Source organism: Bos taurus, chromosome 3, assembly GCF_002263795.3.
Source record: "Bos taurus isolate L1 Dominette 01449 registration number 42190680 breed Hereford chromosome 3, ARS-UCD2.0, whole genome shotgun sequence".
In the NCBI taxonomy this organism is placed as follows: domain Eukaryota; kingdom Metazoa; phylum Chordata; class Mammalia; order Artiodactyla; family Bovidae; genus Bos; species Bos taurus.
The window spans coordinates 115,578,598-115,605,716 of NC_037330.1; the positions used below are offsets into that span (position 1 = coordinate 115,578,598).

The 27,119-nt window shown below is 51.7% G+C and overlaps 1 protein-coding gene across 9 annotated transcripts in view; it reads left to right on the forward strand.

The window, feature by feature from the left end:
• The window catches only part of AGAP1 (ArfGAP with GTPase domain, ankyrin repeat and PH domain 1), a 561,115-nt gene extending 534,444 nt beyond the window's left edge, over positions 1-26,671 (forward strand). For all 9 annotated transcript variants that reach the window (XM_024990256.2, XM_024990257.2, XM_024990258.2 and 6 more), the window contains 2 exons: positions 23,602-23,857; positions 26,136-26,671. In XM_024990256.2, the coding sequence (XP_024846024.1) occupies positions 23,602-23,857; positions 26,136-26,339 (460 nt within the window). In that variant the 3' untranslated portion in view covers positions 26,340-26,671. The remainder of the gene's footprint in view (positions 1-23,601; positions 23,858-26,135) is intronic.
• The last annotated feature ends 448 nt before the right edge of the window (positions 26,672-27,119 follow it).

Below are 27,119 nucleotides of genomic sequence, written 5' to 3' on the forward strand. Positions count from 1 at the left end.
GGGATCCTCCCAGATGTGATCACCTGATCACCAGCCTCCGTAAAGGCTCTCTTCTGCGTCCGTGCGAGGTGCAGAGGGGCATCTGTTAGGTGACAAGAGACATAGCCATCCTCTTTGTCCATGAAGGAGCAAGCCTGGGGAGGTAGGCTTCAGTTAGCCCCGACTGATTAATCATTATCCAGGACTCCAAAACAGTCTAGCCGGAGGTGGGAGGGAGGCCCATCATCTGTGTGGAGAAGGGGGTATTACAGGCGTCGTGTGCAGTGGAGACCCTCCCCGCTTCTGAGGAAGGTGTGCAGAGGCCTTAAGGGCTGGTCAGCCTTCACAGAAGGCAGGTGACCGGATGTAGCAAGTCAGATAAAGCATCAGTACCAAGCCCATACCAGGGTGCGGGAAGGCATGTGAGACATGCTCAATGTCCCCCCAGCCTGAGGGACCAGTCACAAAGGCCTGGTTGTCCAGTCTGTTGATGTGCTGACAGGGCAGATTCCCCATGGGGCAAGAGAGTGGCTCGGCCTCCATAATGGTCATTCCTGAAAGGCAGGGAGCTTCTCTAGTGTCCTTTCATTTTTGGCCTCACTCATGCTGGCCACCTTCTCCTGGGTCCCAGCCTCACCAGGTCTCAGAGCCCCTCCACAAGCAATGGGGAGGGCTTGGGGTAGCGGAACAACACATTTCCTCTACACTCTTAGGTGAAGCCTGTGGGGGCCTGTGAATTAAATTGACAACGGACAGATTAACAGGATAAAAGACATATAAATATATTCATTTTTACTTTTACATGCGTTGGGCATTTGGGAAAGATGTGAATATGAAAAGGATGGTGAGATTTGAGAGCTTCTACACCAGTCATTTTCATGATGGAAAGGGAAGCAGAGAAATACTGCTTACAGGAGAACAAACAACTTTTAGGAAAGATAAATGGGTCCCTAGGAGACCAGATGGGAGCCATGAAAGCTTGTGACAAAGTTTGTAAGGGTGTGTGTGCCAACTTCTCATCACTCTTGGGGTAAGAGTCCCTCTTCCCTGGTTGGGAACTCCCAGGGAGGGGATTTACGCCCATGAAGTTCTTTTCTATGGAGGACCTGCTTGTAGGCAGATACGGATCATTCAGAGAAAGCCTTCTCCTGCATTTGTTGATTTCTAAATATCTTCAGTTCAGAAGCATCCTTCTGCCTGAGAGGCACATTCCCGTCTCCTGTTCAGGAAACTGGGTCTCTCCAAACAGTGCTGTGCAGGCATCTGTGACTCCAGTGGTCGGATGGCCCCAGCTGTGCTGGGAAACCGCAGGACCACTCAGCAAGGAGCACGTGTGGTTTCTGGCCCTGGTGTCGCCACTGTGTGACACCATCCTGAAATGGCAGCTGCTTCTGGTACACGTGTCAGAAAGCCAGCATTTCCAGAGAGGTTGCCTTTCCTCCGGGGTTAGTGGATGGTAGATATATCTTGAGGCGAGTGCCTCCATGAACTGAAAACATATGTTTAAGAGATTCACAGGCTGCCCACTAGTAGTGTGTGTGTGTGTGTGCGTGTTAGTCGCTCAGTTGTGTCTGACTCTTTGTGACCCCATGGAGTGTAGCCCTCCAGGCTCTTCTATCCATGGGATTCTCCAGGCAAGAATACTGGAGTGGGTTGCCATGCCATCTCCTCCAGGAGATCTTCCCAACCCCGGGATAGAACCCGGGTCTCCCTCACTGCAGTCAGAATCTTTACCATCTGAGCCAGCAGGGAAGCCCCGATCACAAGTTGTAGATGCTCCCAAGATTCACTGATACATTTTCTGTTCTTATGACCAACCTAGACAGCATATTCAAAAGCAGAGACATTACTTTGCCAACAAAGGTCCGTCTAGTCAAGGCTATGGTTTTTCCAGTGGTCATGTATGGATGTGAGAGTTGGACTGTGAAGAAAGCTGAGCGCTGAAGAATTGATCCTTTTGAACTGTGGTGTTGGAGAAGACTCTTGAGAGCACCTTGGACTATAAGGAGCTCCAACCAGTCCATTCTGAAGGAGATCAGTCCTGGCTATTCATTGGAAGGACTGATGTTAAAGCTGAAACTCCAATACTTTGGCCACCTGATGCAAAGAGCTGACTCATTGGAAAAGACCCTGATGCTGGGAAAGATTGAGGGCAGGAGGAGAAGGGGACGACAAAGGATGAGATGGTTGGATGGCGTCACCGGCTCGATGGACATGGATTTGGATGGACTCCAGGAGTTGGTGATGGACAGGGAGGCCTGGTGTGATGCGGTTCATGGGGTCGCAAAGAGTCGGACACGACTGAGTGCCTGAACTGAACTGAACTGAAGCTCCAGGAAGTAGTGTTTTTTTCTCATCTGGTTTTAGCTACACTTTAAATTTTGTAAACTAAATCCAGGGCTATGCACAGAATTCAAAACCAAGAACACACGGATTCTCTCTCATATTCAGCGTGCCTGGCTTCTGTGAACCGCTTTACCACAGTCAACACCACAGCTGTAGGTCTTTCCCTATTGTGAGGTACTTGCTTACGCGTCTGTCTACTCACCTGTAGCCGGAACCTGACGCAGTGCAGTGCCTCACTCCTGGTGAGCGCTCAGTCGCTATTTCTTGAAAGAATGAATGCTTCACAGGCCATTAGATGATGGTGTAATCAAATCACATTCAAAGAACTCACTTTGGGGGGTGGATTCTGTGTTTCAAAGTACAGAGTTGGAAGGGAGTTGACATCCGTCACTTCAGGGAATTGCAAAAGAAGGGGTGCAGACTGAACTTGGGGTGCTGTGCAGAGCAGGAAATATCCAGGAGGAAAGGGGGCAAGCCCGACCACTGACCTGGGTGATAGTGGCCAAGGCTACTTTGTATGTGCTTTTAAACTATTGCCTCAGTTATTTTATTTTATTAATGTATTTCCGGGCTCTCCTTGCTTTGCGCAGGCTTCTCGTTGCGGCGGCATCTCTTGTCACGGGGCAGGCTCAGCAATCACAGCACGTGGTTTTCTTGCCCCAGGTCATGTAGAATCTTCCCGGACCAGGCACTGAACCAGGGTCCCCTGCGTTGGCAGGGCAGATGCGTAACCGCTGACCACCAGGGAAGTCCCACTTTGTACTTTTCTACAGATTGGCTCTTTTCACAAAGAGCATGCACTTCTTCTATGAATTTTTATTTTTCCTTCAAAGAAAACAGACAGTCCAGTCAGCTGCTTTAATGCAAAGAGCAAGCGTCCACGCTGTTTCCCTGAGCAAACCTAGGTGTTTCCCCACTGTTCCGGAAAGGATGAATTGACCTCAGTGCCTCCTGGTCCCCCGGTTGCTAGGACTGTGTTCCAGCAGATGTACTGTCCAACGATCATGAGATGGAACGTGGATGCCCACAAGGCCTTGGGTGCCAGCATACGGCTGAATGGTGCCTGACTAAATAGCACGGTGATTCCAGGAACCCTGAGGCTCCCTGAGGGCTTATGTCTGGTGGGGAAACCAGAGTCTGGAAGGAATCTTGTTCCTTGTAGATTTCATGCTCATGTCAAGTCCTGGTTTCCCCTGGAGGACAAAGAGGAGTTTGCAGAGAAGAAAGAGGAGGTTGTTTAACCAGGAAGGGCCTCTGAAAATTAGGCTCCTATACAGTCAGCGTTAATATGCTGCTTTTCAAACACATAAAGAGGGATTGAATTGCAAGAGTGTCTGTGATAAAGGGTGCATTTGTGGAGTGATAGCCTGATTGGTGGCCCTGCCTTTTGAATGGCTGACGAGGTCTAATTGGCATATAATGCCCTATAAATTTATTATCACGCCTCGCCTCTCATTGGTGGACCTTCTACTGCTAACCACCAAGAAATTACCAATTTTCAGGAGTTAGTCACTCAAGTCGCACTATAACTGGATTTAACAAAAAAAAAAAAAAAATCCACGCTGCTCATGTTGTAAATCAGGCTTCTGCCTCACCCCACAGCACTCCTGCTGCAGATGAGTCACTTGGGTCGGGGAGTTTGGGGCCAGCGGGTTACAGGGAACAGTCCAGATTTACCAGGAAACCCCGCTGCCCCCCACTTCTCCGCTCAGCCGTTGTCCGCCCCAGGGCAGCCCCAGCTAGTCAGGCCACCGCTGGGCGAGCTGGAAATTGCAGTGTTGTGGTCATTCTCATCCAGCACTTTGATGTTCTCAAGGATCCATTCAACCCCCAGGCACATCACGCGAGGAGAACACATCCACCCTCTTATTTCGGGAGCATGATAGAAATATTCAGGAGTAGACATAATTATTTAAATTACGTCTCTCTGGTGTTTGAGACACACACTCAAGAGTCACAAATTAGAAAATAATATTCACATGTGTCTTCTAATGGGTAACAGACTAGAGGCATTTTATCTTTTAAAATAATTTCCAAATGTGCCCTGGAGAGACTTGGGAGGGCTGGGGAGGTGGTATAGAATTGAAGACATGGCTTTGCCAGGAGACCCAGGGGCCCCGTTTGGGCCAAGACCCTGGACGGTGCTGAGCAGCCAGCATTTCTGCAGCGCACCTTCCAGTGTTCAGATCTGTGTTATTTCCATCACTTTATTCTACTGGAAACTGGCGGAGGTGAGGCTACACATTTTCTGACCACCTTGCAAACTCAATCCTCACTTGTTAGTATATGTAGTGAAAGTCACTCAGTCGTGTCTGACTCTTTGAGACCCCATGGACTTAGTCCATGAAGTTCTCCAGGCCAGAATACTGGAGTGGGTAACCTTTCCTTTCTCCAGGGGATCTTCCCCACCCAGGGATCGAACCCAGGTCTCCCATATTGAAGGCAGATTTTTTACCAACTGAGCTACCAGGGAAGCCCATAGTGTATGCATGAACCCACTTTTATTTATTTTTGGCTGTGCTAGGTCTTCGTTGCAGCTCAGGCTTTTCTCTAGTTGCGTGGAGCTAGGGCTACTCTCTGGAGAAGGCAATGGCACCCCACTCCAGTACTCTTGCCTGGAAAATCCCATGGACAGAGGAGCCTGGTAGGCTGCAGTCCATGAGGTCGCCAAGAGTTGGACAGAACTGAGCGACTTCCCTTTCGTTTTTCACTTTCATGAATTGGAGAAGGAAATGGCAGCACACTCCAGTGCTCTTGCCTGGAGAATCCCAGGGACGGCAGAGCCTGGTGGGCTGCCGTCTTTGGGGTCGCGCAGAGTCAGACACGACTGAAGCGACTTGGCAGCAGCAGCAGGGCTACTCTCATTGCGGTGGCTTCTCTTGTTATAAAGCACAGACCCTAGGGTGCTCAGGCTTCAGTAACTGCGGCTCCCAGGCTCTGGAGCACAGGTTCAACAGATGTGGTGCACAGGCTGAGCTGCTTTAAGGCATGTGGGATCTTCCCTGGTCAGGGATAGAACTTGTGTCTTCCGCATTGGCAGGCAGGTTCTCTACCACTGAGCCACCAGAAAAGTCCTCCCACTTTTAAAAAAGATACATATATATCTTTCTGTGGCTGTGTCTGGCCTCACTTGCAGCACGTGGCATCTTCACTGCAGCACACAGACTCTAGTTGTGGCTCACGGGCTCCAGAGTGCGTGGGCTTCAGTAGTAGTTCACGGGCTCAGTTTCTCCTCGGCACGTAGGGTTCCACGACCAGGGATCGCAGCTGGGTCCCCTGCATTGCAAAGCTGATTCTCAGCCACTGGACCACCAGGCAAGTGCCCATCAACCCACTTTTTCTTCCCTGCATCCTGTCTCTTCAGCCATGCTTTCTACACACACACGCGTTTGTGTGTCTGCTCATTTTTATGTTCCATCTATTTCTGAAACTAACCTGTGCCTCTCCGTCTGCCCAGGAGTGTCAGGGGCAGGCAAAGGGAGATGAAGACAGAGGCTGGCCCCAGCCCCCAGGGTACCGTGTTCTCGTTCAAACACAGAGATGTTGTGTTCCTCTAACTCAGAAGGCCCTGCCAGTGCCTTTTTCGTAATAAAATTTGGTTTTCATCAACTATTGTTTTGAGATTCTGATTTCTTCTACTCTGGAAAACAGTGGGGCATTTCCCTGTAGAACTGGGACTTGCCTGGCGGTCCAGCTTATTCTGCAGGGGCCTCGGATTCAATCCCTGGGTCGGCAGTATCTCCTGGAGAAGGAGATGACAACCCACTCCAGTATTCTTGCCTGGAGAATTCCATGGACAGAGGAGCCTGGTGGGCTATCGCCCATGGGGTCAAAAAGATCGGATGTGACTGAGCAACAGAACCACCGCCACTGCATGTGAGTCTACAGTTATCTCAAATTCTAAGTTACAAAAGCAGAGCAAAATGAATGGTGACTTCTCTGAAAAGGAATCGGGAATCCTTACGGAAATGTCTCACACCAGACCTGAGAAAGTAAGATGGACCTAGAAGACCCTGCTGTGCCAAGAAGCAGGAGACCCACAGGGACAAAGGCTGACATGTCACACGGACAGCGGGCTGCACGCACGGCTCCCACTGGCCAAGCCCAGGGCAATTCAGGAATCCAAAAGCTGAATGTCAATGGTAGTTTATATGACACACTTTGTTTTTTAAAGTCTAAGGGTCTACAATGATACTCCAGAAAGGTGGGCAGGGGCAGGGGGATACCTCTTCTTTACAGAAAATGCCAGTTAATTAACAGAAAGAATGAGAGAATGGGAGAAGGCTCTGTCTTGCACCTTGAGAAGGTAATCACTGATCAGGGATCACCAAGTGATGCCACGCACCTGGGGTAAGATCCAGAGGAACAGGAGACTCACCAGCTCGAGGTATCTGCCTCCAGATCACTTGCTGGTTGTCAGGGGAAGAAGGTTCCAGACAGAGGACAGCACTGGGCGCCCCACTTCAGCCCTGTGCTCAGGGCATCAGGGACCAGCCCCCCGCTGCACCCCCTGATTGATGGGGGTGTGCCTCGCTCCTGTGTAGTGTTCTCGAGAGAAATATGTGACCTGAAGAATCAGACAAAACAGGGTGGGGGCCTTCCACAGTAGACATAGCTTGGAGTACTTGAAGCAGTCAATGTAATAAAAGACCCAAGTGTGGGGACAGAGTTTGCAGGGGACTGTTGTCCAATTAGAGATGGAAGAAATGGGGTGACCAAGAGCATCACCTCTTCATTGACTGACTTAGGAACTGGAAGAAAAATTCAACTCTAGAGAACATTTGGGGATCATTTTAAAGTGAAAGCGTTAGTCATTCAGTCGTGTCCCACTCTTTGTGACCCCACGGACTGTAGCCTGCCAGGCTCTTCAGTCCATGGAATTCTCCAGGCAAGAATGCTGAAGTGGTTGCCATGCCCTCCTTCAGGGCATTTTCCTGACCCAGAAATAGAACCTGAGTCTCCTGCATTGCAGGCAGATTCTTTACCATCTGAGCCACAGGAAAACCATATATGGACCACACTGATTAGTATCACTAATAATATTATATTAATTTTAAGTTCCTGGGATTTAATAATATGAGCCATCAAAACACAGGCCCGAAACATCAAAGACTCACACAGCGGTGTCCACGTGAGGGAATAACAGAACACTCAGATTCTGGATTTTATCTTTAATTGTGACAAAATTCATATAACATAAAATTGACTATTTTAATCAACATTAAGTGTACAGTTCAGTGGCAGTAAGTACATTCACATTGTCATGCAGCCATCATCACCATTCTTTCCAAAACTTTTTCATCTTCCCAAACCAAAACTCTGTCCTCATGAAACACCAAATCCCACCCCTTCTCCCCCAGCCCTTGACAGGCACCCTTCTATCTTCTGTCTCTATGAATGTGGCTGCTCTCGGGACCTCATGTAAGAGGAATCATACAGTATCTGTTTGTGACTGGTTTATTTCACTTAGCCTCATGTCCTCAAGGTTCATAAATCTTGCAGTCTATATCAGAATCCCCTTCGTTTTCAAGACTACATGATATTCCACTGCATAGACACACTACATTTTGTTCCTCTGTCAATGATGTTTTCAGTTGCACCTTTTGGCTATTGTGAGTAATGCTGCTATAAACACAGGGCTACAAATATCCCTTCAAGAACCTTCTTTCAACACTTCTGGCTATAAACCCAGAATTGGAATTGATGGTTGTTGTTGTTGTTCAGTCGCTAAGTTGTGTCTGACTTTTCTCAACCCTGTGGACTGCAAAATGCCAGGCTTCCTCTGTCCTCCACTGTCTCCCAGATTTTGCTCAATCCCATGTCCATTGAGTTGGTGATGCTACCTAACCATCTCATTCTCTGTTGTCCCCTTCTCCTGCCCTCAATCTTTCCCGGCACCAAGGTCTTTTCCAATGAGTTTTCTCTTTGAATAAGGTGGCCAAAGTATTGCAGTTTCAGCTTCAGCATTAGTCCTTCCAATGAATATTCAGAACTGATCTCCTTTAGGATGGACTGGTTGGATCTCCTTGCAGTCCATGGGACTCTCAAGGGTCTTCTCCAACACCACAGCTCAAAAGCATCAATTCTTCGGCGCTCAGCTTTCTTTATAGTCCAACTCTCACATCCCTACATGACCACTGGAAAAACCATAGTTCTGACTGGATGTACCTTTGTCGGCACAGTAATGTCTCTGCTTTTTAATATGCTGTCTAGGTTGGTCATAACTTTCCTTCCAAGGAGCAAGTGTCTTTTAATTTCATGGCTGCAGTTACCGTCCATAGTGATTTTTGAGCCCAAGGAAAGAAAATCTGTCACTGCTTCCACGTTTACCCTTTCTATTTGCCATGAAGTGGTGGATCTGGATGCCGCGTCTTATGTTTTCTGTGTGTTGAGTTTTAAGCCAGGTTTTCACTCTTCTTTTTTACCCTCATCAAGAAGCTCTTTAGTTCCTCTTCACTTTCTGCCGTTAGAGTGGTACCATCTGCATATCACATCGGGGGTGTAGCTCAGTGGTAGAGTGCATACTTAGCATCCATGAGGCCCCCAGTTCAATCCCTGGCATCTCCACTTGGAAGTGTTTCTTTAGTGGGTCTTCCCTCATAGCTCAGTTAGTAAAGAGTCTGCCTGAAATGCAGGAGACCCCAGTTCAATCCCTGAGTCAGGAAGATACTCTGAGAGAGAAAATGGCAACCCACTCCAGTATTCTTGCCTGGAGAATCCCATGGACAGAGGAGCCTGACAGGCTACAGTCAGTCCACAGGGTCCCAAGAGTCGGACATGACTTAGCAATGAAACTGCCACCACCATCTGCATATCTGAGGTTGTTGGTCTTTCTCCTGGCAATCTTGATTCCAGCTTGTGATTAATCTAGCCCAGCATTTTGGATGATGTACTCTGCATAGAAGTTAAATAAGCAGAATGGCAGTGTACAGCCTTGTCATACTCCTTTCCCAGTTTTGAACCAGTCTTGTTCTATGTCTTTTCTAACAGTTGCTTCTTTAGCCACATACTGGACCCTGCAGTAATTCTTTTTAATTTTTTAAGGATCCTCCATACGATTTTCCCAGAGTCTGGATTTTTGACACATTTAAACTAAGAGTGTTGACTGTCTTGATGAAATCCTTTTTTCTTTTTTTCTAAAAGGCTTTTTTAAAAGTCTCTCAAACATCGTAATGCAGAAGGACAGATTGGAAGAGCATGGTCTTGGGAGCAGACTTGCCCTGGTCCCCCAGCTGCCTCAGCGAGTGGTCCTGCCCTGGACAAAACCATCCACAGGAAGGGATTGGGCAGATGGGGTTTCCCAGCTAAGTCAGGTTTTAAAATGTTCTGGGGTGATAGATGTGGAGTAGTGGCTGGTTCTTCACTTGACCAAGTTAGGAAATTACATAAATCATTTACCATCACAGTGATTCTGTGAAAGTACACATTAGCGTCCAAAGGGCAGAAAGAATGTAGCATCATAAAACTGCCTTAAAAATTTTAAAAATCTAGCTTTATGGAAACCTCACTACAGTGAATTGGTGATAGCGTTGCCACCAGCAATACTTGAAAGCATCTGGCCCATCCCAGGCCAGCTAGAGAATTGATGGGGCTCAGTGCAGAATGAAACTGTGGGGTCCCTGTCCAGTAATTATCACGAATCTCAAGGCAGCAACCACAGACCATTAAACTAAGCACAGGCCCCTTCTGAGCTCAAGGTCCACCTGAGGGCTTACACCCACATGGAGCCAGCCCTGGGCGAGTGAACCCCTGAGGTCTTCTTTATGCCAGTGTTCCAAGATTCCCTCTCCAGGAAAAAGCTGAGCAGATAGAATCCCGTGTCACCAATGTTTTAATGTCTTAATATCAAAGACAGTGCCACTGGGCAAGTTTAATTCCGTGTCAATTGTGAAAAATAAAACATCTGCTCTGTTTCTGCATCCTGATCCATTAGATAGAGGTTTGGTGATTTTAAGGAAAGGATTTGTCTTGTTTAATAATAATGCTTTCCTTACTCTAGAGAATTCACAAATTCACATCACTTCTGATGCATCATTCTTATGATCAGCTCCACCCCATCACAACCAAATTTAGAAGAAGAAAAAAAAAATACTACCTAATGGATGTGTAGATTGGGGCCTGATGTTTTCTGAACATTTAAGATTAGTTGAGAATGAAAAACCAGCATTATTCATTTGTTGGATCTTCTCTAAGAGGGGTATCTAGTCTTTAATAAAATTTCACTTGTCGTTACACTGGCGTGGAATTCATCTTGCCTGGTGTGAGTAGCTGCTGGCAGACCATCCCCACTGTAAGGAGTGTGAGTGTGGATCAAGCTGCCACCCAATCACATTAGTATCTTTCAGCATGTTTCTATGTTTTCATAGTTTGAGAGAAAAATAACATGCACGTATGTTTTAAACGCCTCCATCCATTTGCAGACTTTCTGGAATGCTTTTCCTCTTTTAAAATCTGTTTTGTTATTGTTATTATTGTTTTGTTTGTTTCCGCATTGAGGAACCACGTGACTCTTCTTCCAGTCCCCTTCTCCACCCACCCCCTCAGAAAAAAACTAAAAGGAAAATGAAGATTCTTTGCTGTTCAGAATCATTTGTCTTATGTCTTAAAAAAGTAATAATATTACCAAGAACTGTAGTTCTTAAAACCACTTGGCAGTTCTTACTAGAAACCTACTCAGACCTCTCCCTCACTTTGGGTTGGCACTCAGTAACCTGCGACCTCTGTCTCTCTGCTTAATGACCACTTAGCCAGCAGTCACCAGGTCACACTTGGCCCTCTGCCTCTCTCCATTCCGTCCCTCAATTTCTCCTTTAAGAGCCGAAGAGCTCTGGCTCCCTGGTGTTTAAGGGGCACTGGCGCACTCCCAGCAAAGGCTTATATCCATTTTACAGTATTCCGAGCGGAGGAAAAGGGCCATTTCTCTTCCCTTATCTGTTTATGATGTGATATGTTCCAAAGCCAGTCCCATCAGCCATGTTATGGTGAACTTAATTCGCTGTGATGGGGGTCCAGGCACCAGGGCTGATGCGAGTACCACCGCCGTGCGTCCCGTTTCATGCCACATTACACGGAATCTCGGACCGCCTCACTTGACTGGCTCGGGCTTCCTCTCGCTTGGCACAGACTTATCGGGATTTATGCTTTTGAACGGTTGTCCGCATTTTTCCTAATGTGGGACTACAGAAACATCCGGGGCGTGTGTGGCTTCTGCAGCTCAGCTAGGGTGACTGTGTGAAAACACACACTCAGTTTGCAAATTAACTCACAAACTTAATTTGTCAGACTAGCTTTGTGCAGAATAACAGAGGTGTCTGTACTAAAATCCCAGCGAGATGAAATATGCCTGTGAGTGGAAATGACAAGGAGAAGCACAGAGACGAGAAAAGAGTTTGAGTGAGTGGAGGAGGGCTGATACGGCGAGGTCTCCTTCCCACTCCTCATGTTTTGTGGCCTTATTTGTCGATGGGTTAGAAAAGAGGGGGGCAGGTTTAAAACATAAAAAATACTTTGAATAAAAATACTGAGAACTTAAAAATTTGAAAAAATGTTGAAAACATGTCATGTGCTTCTGGAACGAATCTGACGTTTGGCCTTTTTCTGCTAGGATCACGTGCTTCCAAAAGTGATTGTTATAAGAGTTAGACTTTCTCTAAATTGCTGTCAGCCTCCCCATTCTGCCTCCTCACGTCTCCACCTGCCCCCTGAACCTGGCCTCTGGGCACCTCACTAACTCCCCCAGCTCTGTCCATTGCATCTGGAAGACAGCCCCCACCCCGCCCCACCTACCTTTTCTAACCTGGTGGCCTCCTGAATGATCAGTGACAGGTTTGAGACAGGTGGGCTACGATTGCAGGAACCAGCAGGTAAACACAGGCTGTTTTCTTTCCTTCTGGGATGAATTTTTCCCATGAATGGAGCCTGAGAAAGCAGTGCAGGTCACTCGCAGCAGGCCAGCGGGTAAGACCCTCAGTGGTCTGCCCGGGGAAGGGCTCAGTGACTCCCCTCTTCGGGTCCAGGTCTGATAGCAGCGGGGCAGCATCTGTATGTTGGAGAGGCCCGGCAGCTGCATCCTGGCCATGTCTCTGGGCGTCACCGAGCTGGTTGAGAGCTGTGAGTGGGTGGCCGCCCTGGGTGCCACTTGATGTACAGATGGATTTGTCCAAACAGAAAGCTCAGGGGAGGCGTTCCTTTGTGTAGATCCGATGAGAGGGGAGATGTCTGGGGCGACGTCGCGGCGCTCACCCAGTCCCCAGGCAACAGCGAGGACCTGCCATCCATCATTTACCCCCAGAGCAGACACCCCTGGGGGCCTTAAACCTCCTCTCCGGGAGGAAATCGGGATCCCCAAGAGGCCGGGTCTCTTCTTCCCTGAGAGCAACAATGCATCGCAGACTCCTGACAAGTTGTGGAGTTGAGCCAGTGTTCATTCATGAATTCACCTAATACCTTCTCTCTCCCAGGCCGGCGCAAGCCAGTCACCCAGCCTGACTGCTCCTTTATTCCTGCTTGGAGGTTCTGAAGCAGGTTGTCTCCAAGGTTTAGAGGGATGATGTTGTATTTGCACCCCTGCTTGGATCCTGGGATGTTTTCCCACTCAGCCTGGTCGAGTTCCAAACAGGCAGGGGCTGGGAGGCTCCCGGTGCTCGTGACCGCAAAGCTGCGAGGGCCCCGGGCCTCCACCTGGACCTCAGCCTGAGATGTGGGGGGAGATGGGCGCACGGACTCACGCCTTCCAGGACGACGCAGGGCTGAGCCCGCGTGTCCTGGGCCTACCCCTGGACAAGGATGGCACTCCTGGGCTTCCCCAGGCCGGCCCCTGGCCCCACACCCACCCACTCCCAGCACCTGCCTCCTGGCGCACTTGACTGTAATAAGCCTAATACAGTTGACTTTATTTAATTAATAATGATCCTCTTCTGTTCCTCTGAGCTCATAAAGCACCCCGCAGGTTGGCAAAAACACTCATAATATCGATCCAGAGTCAGGCAGGATATTTATTTTGTCTTTGCCCCGTGAACATAAATCCTTGTCCGTCCCCTCCTGCTCTCCTCTGCGTGTGGAATTTACAGTGGCCAGTTTCTTAAAAGCTTTCGGTAATTAAGGAATAAACAGCCATCGGTCTTTGTTGGTCCTCCTCCTCCTCCTCCTCCTCCGTCCTGAGCCCGGGCCCCCTTGGCAACGCGGCCAGGGGAGAAGGCATGCGTGCGGGGCTCGCAGCGGGCCAGGGTCTCCCCCTGCCGAGAGAGGAAGCCCCTCTGTTTTCCTAACATATTGTTCCAGCCCCCTCTACCACGCCTCCCCTCCCAGTTCCTGTTTTGCTTGAGGCCAAAAGACACTTGGGAAATTCCTTGCTGCTAGCTAGCGCTCTTCCTGGCCTCTTGGGTCACCGTGAAAGCTGTGCGGGTCTCCTCCAATTTCCCCTCGTCCTCCCTAAGGACATTCCTCCACTCCAATATACTTGGCTACGGAAATCTCCTTTAAAATCACCATTGAAAAAAATCCTTCCCCACCCCGTGAGCGGGGGGAAAGCAAACAGATGTTTCTGAAAGGAGCAGGGTGACGAGCACTCAGGAAGTTCTTGGCCCTTTAGCATTTGGGGCGTGAGTTTCCCATAAAAATGAACGCATGAGACTTGACTGCGTGGGCTTTTGGGAAAGGCTGTTCATCACCCCCCAACCCCGATGTCTTATCCAGAGAAAGCCGCGTTTGTGGAGACAGGAAGGCCGAGGCCAGAATCACCGCAGGACCACTCCTGACATCCTCCCAGAATATCATCCGTCCTGCCTCAACGACGGGCAAGGACCTGGGGGCATCCGGTCACGGCTCCCGTGTCTGCCCCTGGTGACCACACAACGGAGCTGAAAGCCAGTCAGAAGCATCGTGGTTATTTACTAAAGCGCTGTTTTCTGGGAATCCAACCCATTAACCTCGTCACCCCCTTGGCAGCCCACTGGACCGTCCCTGCCAGACCGCGGATGCAGCTGGTGGCAATGGAGTGGGTCTGCATCCCCCCAGCCACCCAGCGCACGAGGGACCCACCGCAGCAAGAAGGGTTTCTTTAAAGAGGGTGGCCCAGATCCGGTCCGGGCGCCTCTCACTCAGCCCCGAGGTTCCCCGAGGGTCTTTGAGACCCGCCCTGCCCTTTGCTGCTTGCCGACAGGCGTTTGTGCTGCTCAGGTGACGTCATTGCACCCACAGCGACAGGTCCCCCGGGGACCCGGCTTCTGTCCTGAGTGCTGGCATCTGCATTGGCTTCCATTCGCACAGCCCCTCCACCGCCACCCCATGCCCACCCCTCCCTGCCAGACACACATACATGCACTGGTGATTTCCTTTCTCTTCATTCCCAAATAATTTTTGGTAAGGAAAAAAAAAAAAGGGAAAACAGCCGGATTGTCTGCATCCATGCTCAGTCGCTTCAGTCATGTCTGACTCTGCGAGCCCATGGACTGTAGCCCCCCAGGCTCCTCTGACCATAGTATTCTCCAGGCAAGAATACTGGAGCGGGTTGCCATGCTCTCCTTCAGGGGATCTTCCCGAGCCAGACAGATTGTCGAGATCAGCGCTTTTCCTCTACAAAGATGAACACATTCTAGACCCAGTGATAAAGATGTTCTTGATCACCACTAAGCACTTGGCCTAGGAGATGTGTCTGGAGGGGCTGGACTTCTACTGAGTAATTTAAAAACCTGTCTGTGGCTTGTGCTGCCCTCCACCCTGGGTGGTACAGCTCAAGATTCTGCAAAGTAACTCACACCTGACCCTCCAGCAGGTGCTGAGATGGCTGAAGAGAGCAGGCAGGCAGGGTGCTGGGGACAGAGCTGGAATCCCACAACCCAGGAGATGCCCTTCTAGACAGGTCAAGTGTCCTTACCTGGGAGGCAGCAGAGCCCAGAGGAAGAGCTCAGGCTGTGAGCACCAGGGGCAACCACTTAGCCATCACAGGTCAGGGACCCAGCAAGACTTTCTTCACCTTCTAAAGCGACGAAAGTCAGCTTCTCTGGTGGCTCAGGGATGAAGAGTCTGCCTGCCAATGCAGGAGATGTGGATTCCATCCCTGGGTTGGGAAGATCCCACGTGCTGTGGAGCAACCCAGCCTGGGTGCCCCAACTACTGAGCCGGTGCTCTGGAGTGTGGAAGCTGTGACTAGAGAGTAGCCTCTGCTTGTTGAAACTAGATGAAAGTGCACACAGCAATGAAGACCCAGCACAGCCAAAAATAAGTAAAATAAAATGAGGGGAACGGTGGCAGGACCTACCCACCAGGTCATCAGGGTAAAACTGCATAATTGCCCAGCCCGACAGCTAACACGCCAGCAGTACCTAGTAAACATCAGCTCTGATGCTGCTGGGGATTTTCCTGGTGTACAGAGCAGAATCCAGCTATTTAACAGTGACCTGTCTGTGGATCGATCACCAGAAGCCCGTTGCTTGGCCCAGGCCTGAATTAGGAAATAAAGGTCAAGAAAGGATGAGGAAGGCCAAGGTTTACTGTAAAACAGAAGCAGAGATTGACACATACCCGTGCGCGCTCCGTCACTTCAGTCGTGTCCAACTCTTTGCAACCCTGTGGACGGTAGCCCGCCAGGCTCCTCTGTCCTTGGGATTCTCCAGACAAGAATACTGGGGTGGATTGCTACGCCCTTCTCCAGAGGATCTTCCTGACCCAGGCATCAAACCCGCGTCTCCTGCCTGGCAGGCGGATTCTTTACCACTGAGCCACCTGGGAAGCCCGTGTATATACGAGCTACATACACATATACCGTAACTATACTATGCTGTGCATACTGTACACAGCCCTTGTATATAGTAGCATATACACACTACTGTATATAAAATCGACAACCAATACGGACCTTCTGTATAGCACAGGAAACTCTACTCCGCACTGTAACAGCCTATATGGGATGAGAATCTACAAGAGTGGATGTATGTGTATGTGTAACCGATACACTTTGCTGCACACCTAAACTAACACAACATTGTAAATCAACTATACTCCAGTCACATTTGTTTTTAAAAAAGAAGGAAGAAAGAAAAAACTACACACACACAAAAACCCCAGCGAACGCTGTTGAGGACAAAATGCTAGTCACGTCACATGCACGGCAGCACTTCCGCTCCCTGGGGTAAGGTGGCCCCAGCCCCCGTCCGGTGGCTGAACTGCTGTGACAGCCACCCTTCCCTGACGCCCCTTCGGTTACGTGAGGGCAGGTGAGCCCTCGCCGTGGGCGCTGTCCCTGTTGTCAGTGTGATCACGGACACTGCCATTGCCTGGCTGGTCTTGCCCAGGTGCCACCCTTGGCTTCTGGATGCCTGCAGACCTCGCCTGGCTCTCCAATGACCCTGTGTGCCCCCAGAGCTGAGCTCTGCAGTGGCCTTCTGGCATCCAGCCCAGCAGCCTTCGCCCCTGTGGAACCGGCCCCAGGTACCCATGGGGCACCCAGCCCGGCCCACACATGGGTCACTGCTGCAGAGATTGGAGGAAAGCGCTCCTTCCCCGCAGCCCTGACCTCACACATTTTCTTCTGCAAAACACAAAGGGTCATGTCTTGTCTCTGATCTCCCCTGTCATCATCTTCTCTTGACTCTAACCTTGATTCTGTCGTGGTCTGAGTTGGCCATCCTTGCCATGTGGGCGTCACCTGGTGTATTTTATAGGCCCCAGGAGTTACACTCACACCACCATGGACAGGAGGGGACCAGAGCCAGCGCTCGTCCACGCTCAGGCCCGCGTGGGCTAGAAAGCCCTCCTGCCCATCCCATCAAGTCCCCACCAACCTGAGGGCTTCCTCCTCCGCAGGCCAGTCTTGACGGCCCGTGTCTGGGAAGCTCTTCCCAGCTCCCCAGCCAGGGCCACTCCATGCGCCCTGTCAAACCTGGATGGTGCGGGCTTCCCCAGCCCTTTACGTCTGGCTGCCCCAGCTCACAAAAGGAAAAGCCACGTCCATCAGTTACAGAATCCACCGGTTCCCCCACTGGCTGAAGCCTGGTGCAGAAATGCCCCGTCTCATTTGTCCTGGAGGCTTTCCTTAATGTCCTGACTTCCCCACGTAGGGCCACACCTCCGCTGCCACACACACATGGCATCCAGCTTCTGACATGTAGTGGAAGTGAAAGCCGCTCAGGCGTGTCCGACTCTTTGCGACCCCAGGGACTAAACAGTCCATGGAATTCTCCAGGCCAGAATTCTGGAGTGGGTAGCCTTTCCCTTCTCCAGGGATCGAACCCAGGTCTCCCACATTGCAGGTGGATTCTTTACCAGCTGAGCCACAAGGGAAGCCCAAGAATACTGGAGTGGGTAGCCTATCCCGTCTCCAGGGGATCTTCCCAACCCAGGAATGGAACGAGGGTCTCCTGCATTGCAGGCAGATTCTTTACCAACTGAGCTATCAGAGACACATAGGTCACTCGTAAAAACGTGGCGGGTGCTCCGGGGTCAGGCATCGTCAACAAAGCCAGGTACTGTCGTCACCGTGATCACCATCGCCTTCAGCACCGTCTCAGGAAGCACGCACCCACATCTGGGAGTCAGCACCCCCTGAACTGATGCTCACACTTGATTCTGCCCGCCAGGCCCTAAATCTGCGGGTTGCAGGTAAGGCGTGCCCCTGGGACTGCCTTTGTGGCTCCTTGGCCAAGTCTGCACCCCTCAAGGTCACGCGTGTGGCAAAGCCTCATCTGTCAGGCTGCAGGCCCAGCGGACCCCGCAGGACTCTGGACTCAGGGCCTCCGGGACCTCGGATCCTGGATTCACACACCAGGTGACTTCCGGGGCCCAGAGGGGCCCAGCAGGTCACCTGGAAAGGGCTTCCCCTTAGGCAAGAAGAAGAGGAAAACATTTATCGTTGTGCCTTCGGTTGCGTCTTGCCTTTCTCTTTGGGGGACCGGCCGGTGTCTTTCTTCTGATCAGTGGCCCGTTCTCTCATTTTCCCTGCTCCCTTGCGGTTGATTTATTTAAAGGTGTGTCAGCATGGGGCTCAAATGAGGAGCAGCCGGGCCTCTTCCTCTCTGCTGACGGCCGGCCGTGCCAATAATTCATTTTTTAGCTCATTAGCTAACGGAGGCTGTGAGCAGCGGGCCTCCAGGGGACTGGAATGAGGTGAGGTGATCTACTGCTGGCTACACTGCTCTTGAACTGGCCTTCCTTGGGGAAAATGAGAGGCTGGGCTGAGACGAGAAGCCGGGGATCCCAGAGTCACCATTGGGGTACCCGTGCTTTGGTATCGTGGTTTCTCGGGGCAGTTGGTTTTAGACAGGCTGTTCTAGGGACTTCCCTGGTGGTCCAGAGGTGAAGAATCCGCCTTGCAGTGCAGGGCATGTGGGTTCGATCCCTGGTTGGGGCGCTCAGATCCCCGTCTCCACGTGCCACGGAGCAACTAAAGCCCGCGTGCCACAGCTAGAGATCCCAGATGATACAACAAAGATACCATGAGCCGCAGCTAAGACCCAGCACAGCCAGATGAGTAAATAAATAGAATGATTTTTTTTCTGTCTTTTAAAAATTAATTCGTTTATTTTATTTGGAGGATAGTCACTTTACAATATCGGGGTGGTTTTCACCACACGTCGACACGAGTCAGCCACAGGTGCACAAAGAAAGCTCGTAAGAAAGGAGTCGCTGTCAGAGTATCTGTCCTCCACACGTTAGCTGTTGGCACAAAAGCCACACGGAGACGATGGCCATGTGGCTGCCCAGCGTCGGGCAGACCAGCTGCAGTAACAAAATACCGTGAACTGGGGGAAGTGGAGGTGGGGGAGCGTTCGGTAACAGAAACCTATCTTCTGGAGCTAAGGCCAGCCTCACCCAGTTCCGGAGACTGAGAGTCCAAGGTCAGGGTGTGGGCAGGGCTGGTGGAGGCCTCCCCCTGGCCGGCAGACACCCCTGCTGGCTCTGTCCCCATGTGGCCTTAGCTCTGGGCACACCAAGAAAGCTTCCTCTTCTCATCTGAGGACCACAACCTCATTCAACCTTAATTCCTTCCTCGAAGTTCTGTCTCCAAATACCGTCACACTGGGAGGTGGGGCTTCAACACTTGGATTTGGCGGGGAGGGGAGGGCCAGATATAATTCAGCCCAGTAGCATCCAGGATGGCTTTAGATGTCTCAAGGCCGTGGGCAGAGGCCCACCAGACTTGGCCCCAGAGGCCCTGACAGCTTTGGGGTGGCTTGAATTTGCTGAGCACTCGTCACCCCAGTCTCTCAGGCCCACCTGCACCCAGGAGTGGGAGGCCCGCAGGTCCCCCCTGGGTTTATCAAGGCCTCTGTCCAGGGACCCCACCCCACCCTGCTGAGCATGTTGCCCAAGAGAAGCTCTTATCTACAGGCACCTTAAAGTACCCAGCGGGCGTTTCAGGCCCCACCCTCCAGCCATCAACTCCGCCGTGTCACCCAGAACACCCCCACGGTGAGCTCTCGCATGCACGGTTGTGGCAAGAATCATGAGAGATGTTGGTCTCTTCAATCATCCCAACTCCCACAGCTGCTGTTTTGCCAGGTGAGCACAGCGGCCAGGCAGAGCATCATCCAAACACGAGACTTCGAATCCCAAAGCCACCTTGCCTGCTGGAGATGTCACTGTGCCCATTTCACAGGTGGGGAAACAAAGGCCCTGGAAGTTACTGAAGTCGCAAAGGGCTGCAGCACAAAGGAAAAGATGAAGACCTAAACCCCAGCCTCTCCAACACCGAAGACCGCAGCCTTTTATCTCCGTGTCAGTTCTCTTTTGCCTCCCTCTGGCCACTGCAGGAAGCACACAGCATTAAGCTTTCCTCCCCGTGTGTTAGCGTGGGCAAAAATCACAGGACATGGCCTGTTGGTATTAAGTGGTGTATCAGGGCTTAGTTGTCCCACGGCATGTGGGATCTTAGTTCCCCAACCAGGAATTGAACCCGTGTCCTGGTGAGCTTCCGTCTATGGGGTCGCACAGAGTCTGACACAACTGAAGTGACTTAGCAGCAGCAGCAGCCCCTGCATTGGAAGGCAGATTCTTAACCACTGGACTATCAGGGAAGTCCCAGAGTCTTCCTCTTAAAGAAGGCTCCCCAAGGGAGTTCCCTGGTGGTCCAGTGGTTAAGACTCCACACTTCCACACAGGGGACAAGAGTTTGATCCCTGGTCAGGGAACTAATACCTCACATGCCTTGTTGCCAAAAAAATATATATCTTGAACCTAATAAAAATAAAAATGCAGCATATCAACTTGAAAAAAAGAAGACACCCTAAATGGTATGTGCGTTTAGCCCCACAAAACCTGGACCCGCCTTTGTTATGTATTGGGAACCACACTGGTTTTTAAAAGCAAAGGACAGCTTAAATGCACTCATCATTCAGATGCCTGTGAGTTCAGTGAATACAGGTGAGCCTGGGAGGCTGCGGTGGGGAGGGCGGGACTCCCCCGGGGAGCACTCTGACCACAGGAGAGCAGCCAGAAGCTGTGGGTCTGACCTCGTTCTTTGGCTGGGGTATTCGCACATGAAAAGAAAATGGGATAATTGCAGTTAGCGCTGGAGCTCCTGTATTCCGTCCTCTGGTTTACCCCTGAATGATTTGGCAATGAGTATTAAAATCAACCGGAGCAGAATAAAAGGCATCTGATTTTAATGCCAACCAAAAAAAATGAGAACTAGCCGATTGGAACTTGAAAATCTGGATGTATGCTCCCCCCTCCTCCACTGTCCCTTTTCATTTAATTCACGTTTTGCTCTTTGGCGATTTATGAAATGCATCAACATATGCTTAATACATTTTAAATAAGGTTTTTAAATAACATGAAAAATACGGCCAGTCCTGGGTTTTTTGTCTTTTCTCCTCCTCTACTATTTTCCAAGATGTTCCCGGAGCTTTTGTGCCCGGTCCTCTGGCCCAGGCGAGGGGTGGTATGCAGCCGGCCTCAGAGCTCTGGGTGCGGGTGTGAGTTCTCAGCTGCGGCCACGTGTTCCTCCTGGAAATCTCGGAATGAAAGGGTCGGGGGTCGCTCTGGGGTCACTCGTATGGACCGGGAAGTGAAGCAAAACTAATCCAGATTTACTCCTGGAAGAATTTGTTTGCCTAAGTATTTAAAAACAGATTAGGGCTAACCCGACACTGGATCACTAGGGGCAATGTAAACACGGGTAAAAGGTGTAAACAGGGTCTTTTTTTTCCCTGGAAGAAAAAAGTGTCACGGTAACGAGTTTTCTTTCTCGGGCCTGGCGGAGGCCCCAGGTGATTCCTCTGAGCGGCTTGTTAGCTGTGTACCGCTGACACCCCCGAAGGAAATGCTGAGTTTTAGGGGAGGGCAGTGGCGGGTCCCTGCATGTGTAAGTCTCCACGGGTAATCTCTGTCCCTTCTCATCCGCAGGGCTTCCGTTTCTTCTCTCATCAGCCTCAGCAGAAAGCATCTGTCGGGCCTGAGATGTCCCCCCACCCCGCCGCCAGCGCCACCCCCACCCCAGCACCCCTGCCCCGCCTCCTTCTGTTCCCCGGACGCTCTCGTTTCAAGAGCTCCTTGTGAAGTCTCACTTCAGTCTTTTGCATTTTTTCTGCCCCCCTTTCTCCCCCACCGCCAGCAGCGCTGTGATCTTGAGGATCGCTGAGTTGTTCTCAGTGGTTTTCACCCCTTATTTGAGGAGCCAGAACTGAAATCCACAGGTAGCGCCGGGCGGGCAGGAGTGGACGGCTGGGGCCCCTTCCTTCCGGCCCCTATAAGCACACCTTGCTGTCTGTTTCTCTCTTTCTTCAGCTCTTCCTCCCATCCTGCCCACCCCTGCCTTCTCCCAGCCCTCCGTCCAGTGTGTCCAGCTGCTCTCTGTCCTCTTTGGAGCTGGGGCGGGGGCGGGCTGTGACCACACCCACCCAACCAGGGTGGTGCTTTGGGGGAGGGGCAGCTGCCATTCTCAAGGCCCCTCCCCCGAGACCCCCACCCCCTCCGTCCCGGATGTCCTGCCGTCTGCACCCCTGCTCAGCCTCAGGGGGCCGCCCGCCTGCCTATAGACTAGGCCCCATCACACTTTCCCTCAGAAACCCAGCTGCTCTTTAGCAGGAAGGACTTGGGGGGGGGGGGGTTCTGTCTTTTTTATTTGCTTGAAAACGTTTTATTACTGGAGTATAATTGCTTTACCATGTTGCGTGCGTTTCTGCGGTACCGCGAAGGGAGTCAGCTACATGTGCGCAGGTATCCCCTCCGTCTTGAGCCTTCCCCCACAACACCCCACCCCACCCCACCCATCGAGACCCCGTAGAGCTCCGAGCTGGGCTCCCTGCGCCACATGCAGCAGCTTCGCGCTCGCTGTGTCACACGTGGTACTGCGTGTGTCGGTGACACTCTCCCAGTTCGTGCCCTGCCCCCCACCCCGCCATACTCACGGGTCCATTCTCCGCATCCGCGTCTCTATTTCTGCCCTAAAAAGGAAAGAAACTGAGTTATTTTGTAGAGACCTAGATGGACCTAGAGACTGTCATACAGCGCAGAGTAAGTCAAAAAGGGAAACACAAATATCATGCATGGTGAATGCGTGAATGTGAAGGACTCGTGGACGCCCCGCACTGGGGTTTCCCCAGGTGTTGGGAGAGCAGGCAGTCAGCAGGAACATGAGCTTCGCTTGGGTCTCTTTCCCAGTCTCCCCGCTGGAGTCGCTGCTCTTTCACGTGTGTTCTGCAGCCACATTTTCTTCCCCGGGAGGGTGGAGCGTATGGACTGGAAGTTCAACACACACGCCCCTTCCTGGGCAGATGCTAAGCCCTCAAAGGTCACATCGGGTGGGGGAGTTTGCCTGCCACCCTGCCCAGGGGACTCCAGCCAAGTGCTCTGGGATTCCGGCTCTGACCGTGGCTGCTCAACCCTGTGGCTCGGGCCTCTGGCCTGTGGCATCCACCCTGCATGGTGCAGGCCCGGGGTAGCACAGGGCGCTTCTTCCGGGGCCATGAAAAGGAAAAGAAATCAAGCCCGACCCCTGGCTCTCACACCTTAGGGAGTCAGAATCCCCTGCAGGGCTGGTGAAAATGCTTCCCTCCGGGGATTCTGGCGGGGGGGCGGGGCTGGGATGGGGCCTGAGAATCTGCATCCCTAACGGGCCCAGGTGGTGCTCCAGGTGGGGATCACTTTGTACGCTGCTGGGCAGGCTTTCCTGGAGGCCTTCCTGGTTCTGGTGAGCACACCTGTCTCCTCCGTCCCCTCTCCCCTGGTGGCCTCCTGGGCACGCACCACACAGGCTGGTGGCGGGGCAGAGGGGTCGCCTCCGTCCTCCCCCCCCCGCCCCCCGGGATTGTGACCGTGCCGGTCTGCTGGCTCTTGTAGGGAAGAGAAGGAACGGTGGATCCGGGCCAAGTACGAGCAGAAGCTCTTCCTGGCCCCGCTGCCCTGCATGGAGCTGTCCCTGGGCCAGCACCTGTTGCGGGCCACGGCCGACGAGGACCTGCGGACGGTCATCCTGCTGCTGGCACATGGCTCCCGGGATGAGGTGAACGAGACCTGCGGGGAGGCGGACGGCCGGACGGCGCTGCACCTGGCCTGCCGGAAGGGCAACGTGGTCCTGGCCCAGCTGCTTATCTGGGTAGGTGGCCCAGCGCCCGCCGGGGAGCCCAGGCGAGGCGGGTCCTTGTGCCGCTCCCAGGGGGAAGGCGGTGGGCACCCACCTGAAAAGTGGGAAATCTTAGGAATCGGACAGTTAGGATTGAGGTGTGGGGTGGGCCCCCTGCCTTTCAGCCCACCTGTGTGGGCTGAAAACCCACCAATTTAAAAGGAAGGAATGAACTCAGGGGGGTGTGCCCCCCCCAATGCAGGCAGAGTGCTCCACTCTGCACAGCACTTGCTGCAATTTATGCCAAGTTCATCTTTGCAGTGACCCCCTCGGGTCAAACTTAGTTGCTGATGACCCTGTTGTTCCTTTTACAAAAAACTCCCATCACTTTTGAGGGCAGAGGGGTGGAGAGGGTGGATATAACTGGAACAGTCGGTGTGGTTTTCCCATTACCATCCCTTTGGGTTTTTCATTCACCTAATGCAGAACTGTCGGACCCTCCGCCTTGAGATTTGACGTGGTAGGAGTTTGTCAAAGGGCTTCTTCTGATTAATTTCTACTTCAAAAAGTTTATCTTTTTACATTTCTGTTGAGGCATATGCCATGCAGCTGGAATGGGGAAAAGAAAGGGAAAACATCACGGAGCTGCTTCTGAGAAGCCCACTCATCCTCCACGGCAGCTACCTGCACACCTCTGGGGTCCTCGGCCAGGGGAGTTCCCCCCATTCCAAGGATGGCAGAAAGCTGGACTGAGGGGGTCCCTAGGCAGGAAGGGGTGGTGTGTGCTCACAGTACTGGGACCCTGTCCAGAAGCAGGGGGCTCATCTCCTCCTACCCCCAGGGCAGGGCATGGCCTGTCCAACGCAGCCGAGGAGGATGCTACATTCTACATATTTTCCCTGACTCTTGGGAGAATTAGATGCAGAGGTATCAGAATCACTCAGTGTTCAGCTTCCTGTTATAAAAGCAATTGCGTATGAATCTGCTGGGGCTGCCCTGACAAAATACCAGGGACCAGGGGGCTCAAACAGCAGAAATGTATTTTCTCGTGGTTCTAGAGGCCAGAAGTCCAAGGTCAAGGTGACAGCAGGGCCTTTATTCCTTGAGGCCTCTCCCTGGCTTGCAGACAGCTGACTTCTCACTGTGTCCTTGCCAGGCCTTTCCTCTGTGTGTGAGCATCCCTGGTGTCTCTCTTTTCTTATAAGGACATCGGTCACATTGGATTAGAGCATTACCCGTTGACCTCAGTTAACCTTAATTATCTCTTTAAAAACGCTGTCTCCAACCACAGGCACGTTCTGAAGTACTAGGGGTTAAGACTTCAACATAAGAAGTTGGGGGGGGCGCGGGGAGAAGACGGTTAGTTCCATTAACAAATCATATGCCATCTTTCCCCCTCACATTGGCCAAGAGTCCCTTTCATGCTGATGCTTCCTGAAGACAAGAGATGAGACTCTCATCCATTGTGGTGGAAGAAGTGATCGTCAGTCCACCCTTTTTCAAGACCTGGAAGCTCAAAAACATAGGTGTAATTTAATCTTGTTATTTCCCCTTCTAGTCATCACTCTTGACCATCAGAGATCCTGAGATAGAGTCAACAGGAGGACATACATCACAGCAGTTTATACCAATGGCGACTTGACCACAAAATGTGTAGCCACCAAGGACAGAGGAACTGAATTACGCTCATGGGGAGCAATACTGTGTGGCTCTTAGGAGTCACGCATGTGAATAAGTTTTAATGACCTGAGAAAATGACCAGAGCGCTGTGTTCAGTAAAAAAAAAAAAAAGATACAGATAATTTGTGCCAGTTTAATCTCAGTTACCCATATATGCATTTAGATCCAAAGGAAAACCGTTAGAAGGAAATCACTGAGATGTTAACCAAGATTATCTCTGAATAGCAGGGTTATAAGTGATTTTTTCCCTCTTGTGCACTTAGGTATTCCTTATGTATTTCCTACAATGGAAATGAATTGCCTCTGAGATCCTAAGAATGATCTTGTGTGTTTACAATGGGAAAGTCAAAACAGAAATAGCAAAACTAGAATTATCCTTGGTCCATTTCTGTTGCACAGGGGACGGGCTTTAGATGCAGAAAGCACATTGTTTCCTTAAAAGAATGCACCTGGGCGGGGAGCGCGGGCTGCCGGGCTGACCCAGCAACACTGGGCACTGGTCTCCCAGCCCTCCGGGAGCGCATCTCCGGTGCTGTATCCACCCAGCTGTGCGCACGCGCACACGGGAGGGACCCCACCCGCCCGGTCCCCTCCTTCCCACTACCCTAACACGGCTCTGTTGCCTCCACAGTACGGGGTGGACGTGATGGCCCGCGACGCGCACGGGAACACGGCTCTGGCCTACGCGCGGCAGGCCTCCAGCCAGGAGTGCACCGAAGTCCTGCTGCAGTACGGCTGCCCCGACGAGCGCTTCGCGCTCATGGCCACCCCCAACCTGTCCCGGAAGAACACTAACCGCAACAACAGCGGCGGGAGGGTGCCCACCGTCATCTGAGGACCGCGGTGTGCCCGCAGCCTCCCGCGCGCGCCCTGGGGAGTCACCCACGTGAGTCCCGTCGGGTCCCCCTCACTTCTCCTGGTGGTCCCCGGCCACGCACCCACCACCCCCCCCCCACCTCACCCCCAGCAAAATCACAAAACCCAGATGGCCCTCGAGGGGCGCGAAGAGGCTGCAGCGTCGATTCCTTTGCATAGACTACCCCCGACCGACAACACAGGAGCGGCCGGAGGGCCTGGGTTCTTGATGGTAGCACACCGGCGCCCGGACCCCTGGTCCATCCAGCGGCCGGAGAAGACGGAGCGCGGCACAAGGGGTGGTGGGGGGGCGGGGGGCGGGGGGGTGGGGGAGGGCGACGCAGCCAGCAGAAAGGGGGTGACTCTCCTTAACTGGCAGTTAAGCACATCAGTACATTTCACCTCTACCAAACGGAACACTTGGATTTCATCTCTTCTCCGAGGAGCTTGACGGCATAAATCAGAAGCAAGCAGAGTTTGTCAGGTTTGAAGCCCCTATGATGGTATGTGTCAAATCAGTTGTAGCTAATCTGTCCAGGGAGGATACTGGCTTCATTACGCTCGTGTAGTTGAGTTCTTCCAGCATTACCGCTGCTTAATAGAACATGATTACTCATCACCGGGAAGAAAGCGTATTAGCGGCGGAGGTAGTTACACAGCACGCTCGGGTGATTGCCACGATGTGATCGCAATATTCTGAGAAGCCGCGTATTATCCCAGACATGTTCTCCCAAGCCCTTGGAGCCCTCCTTTCTAAATT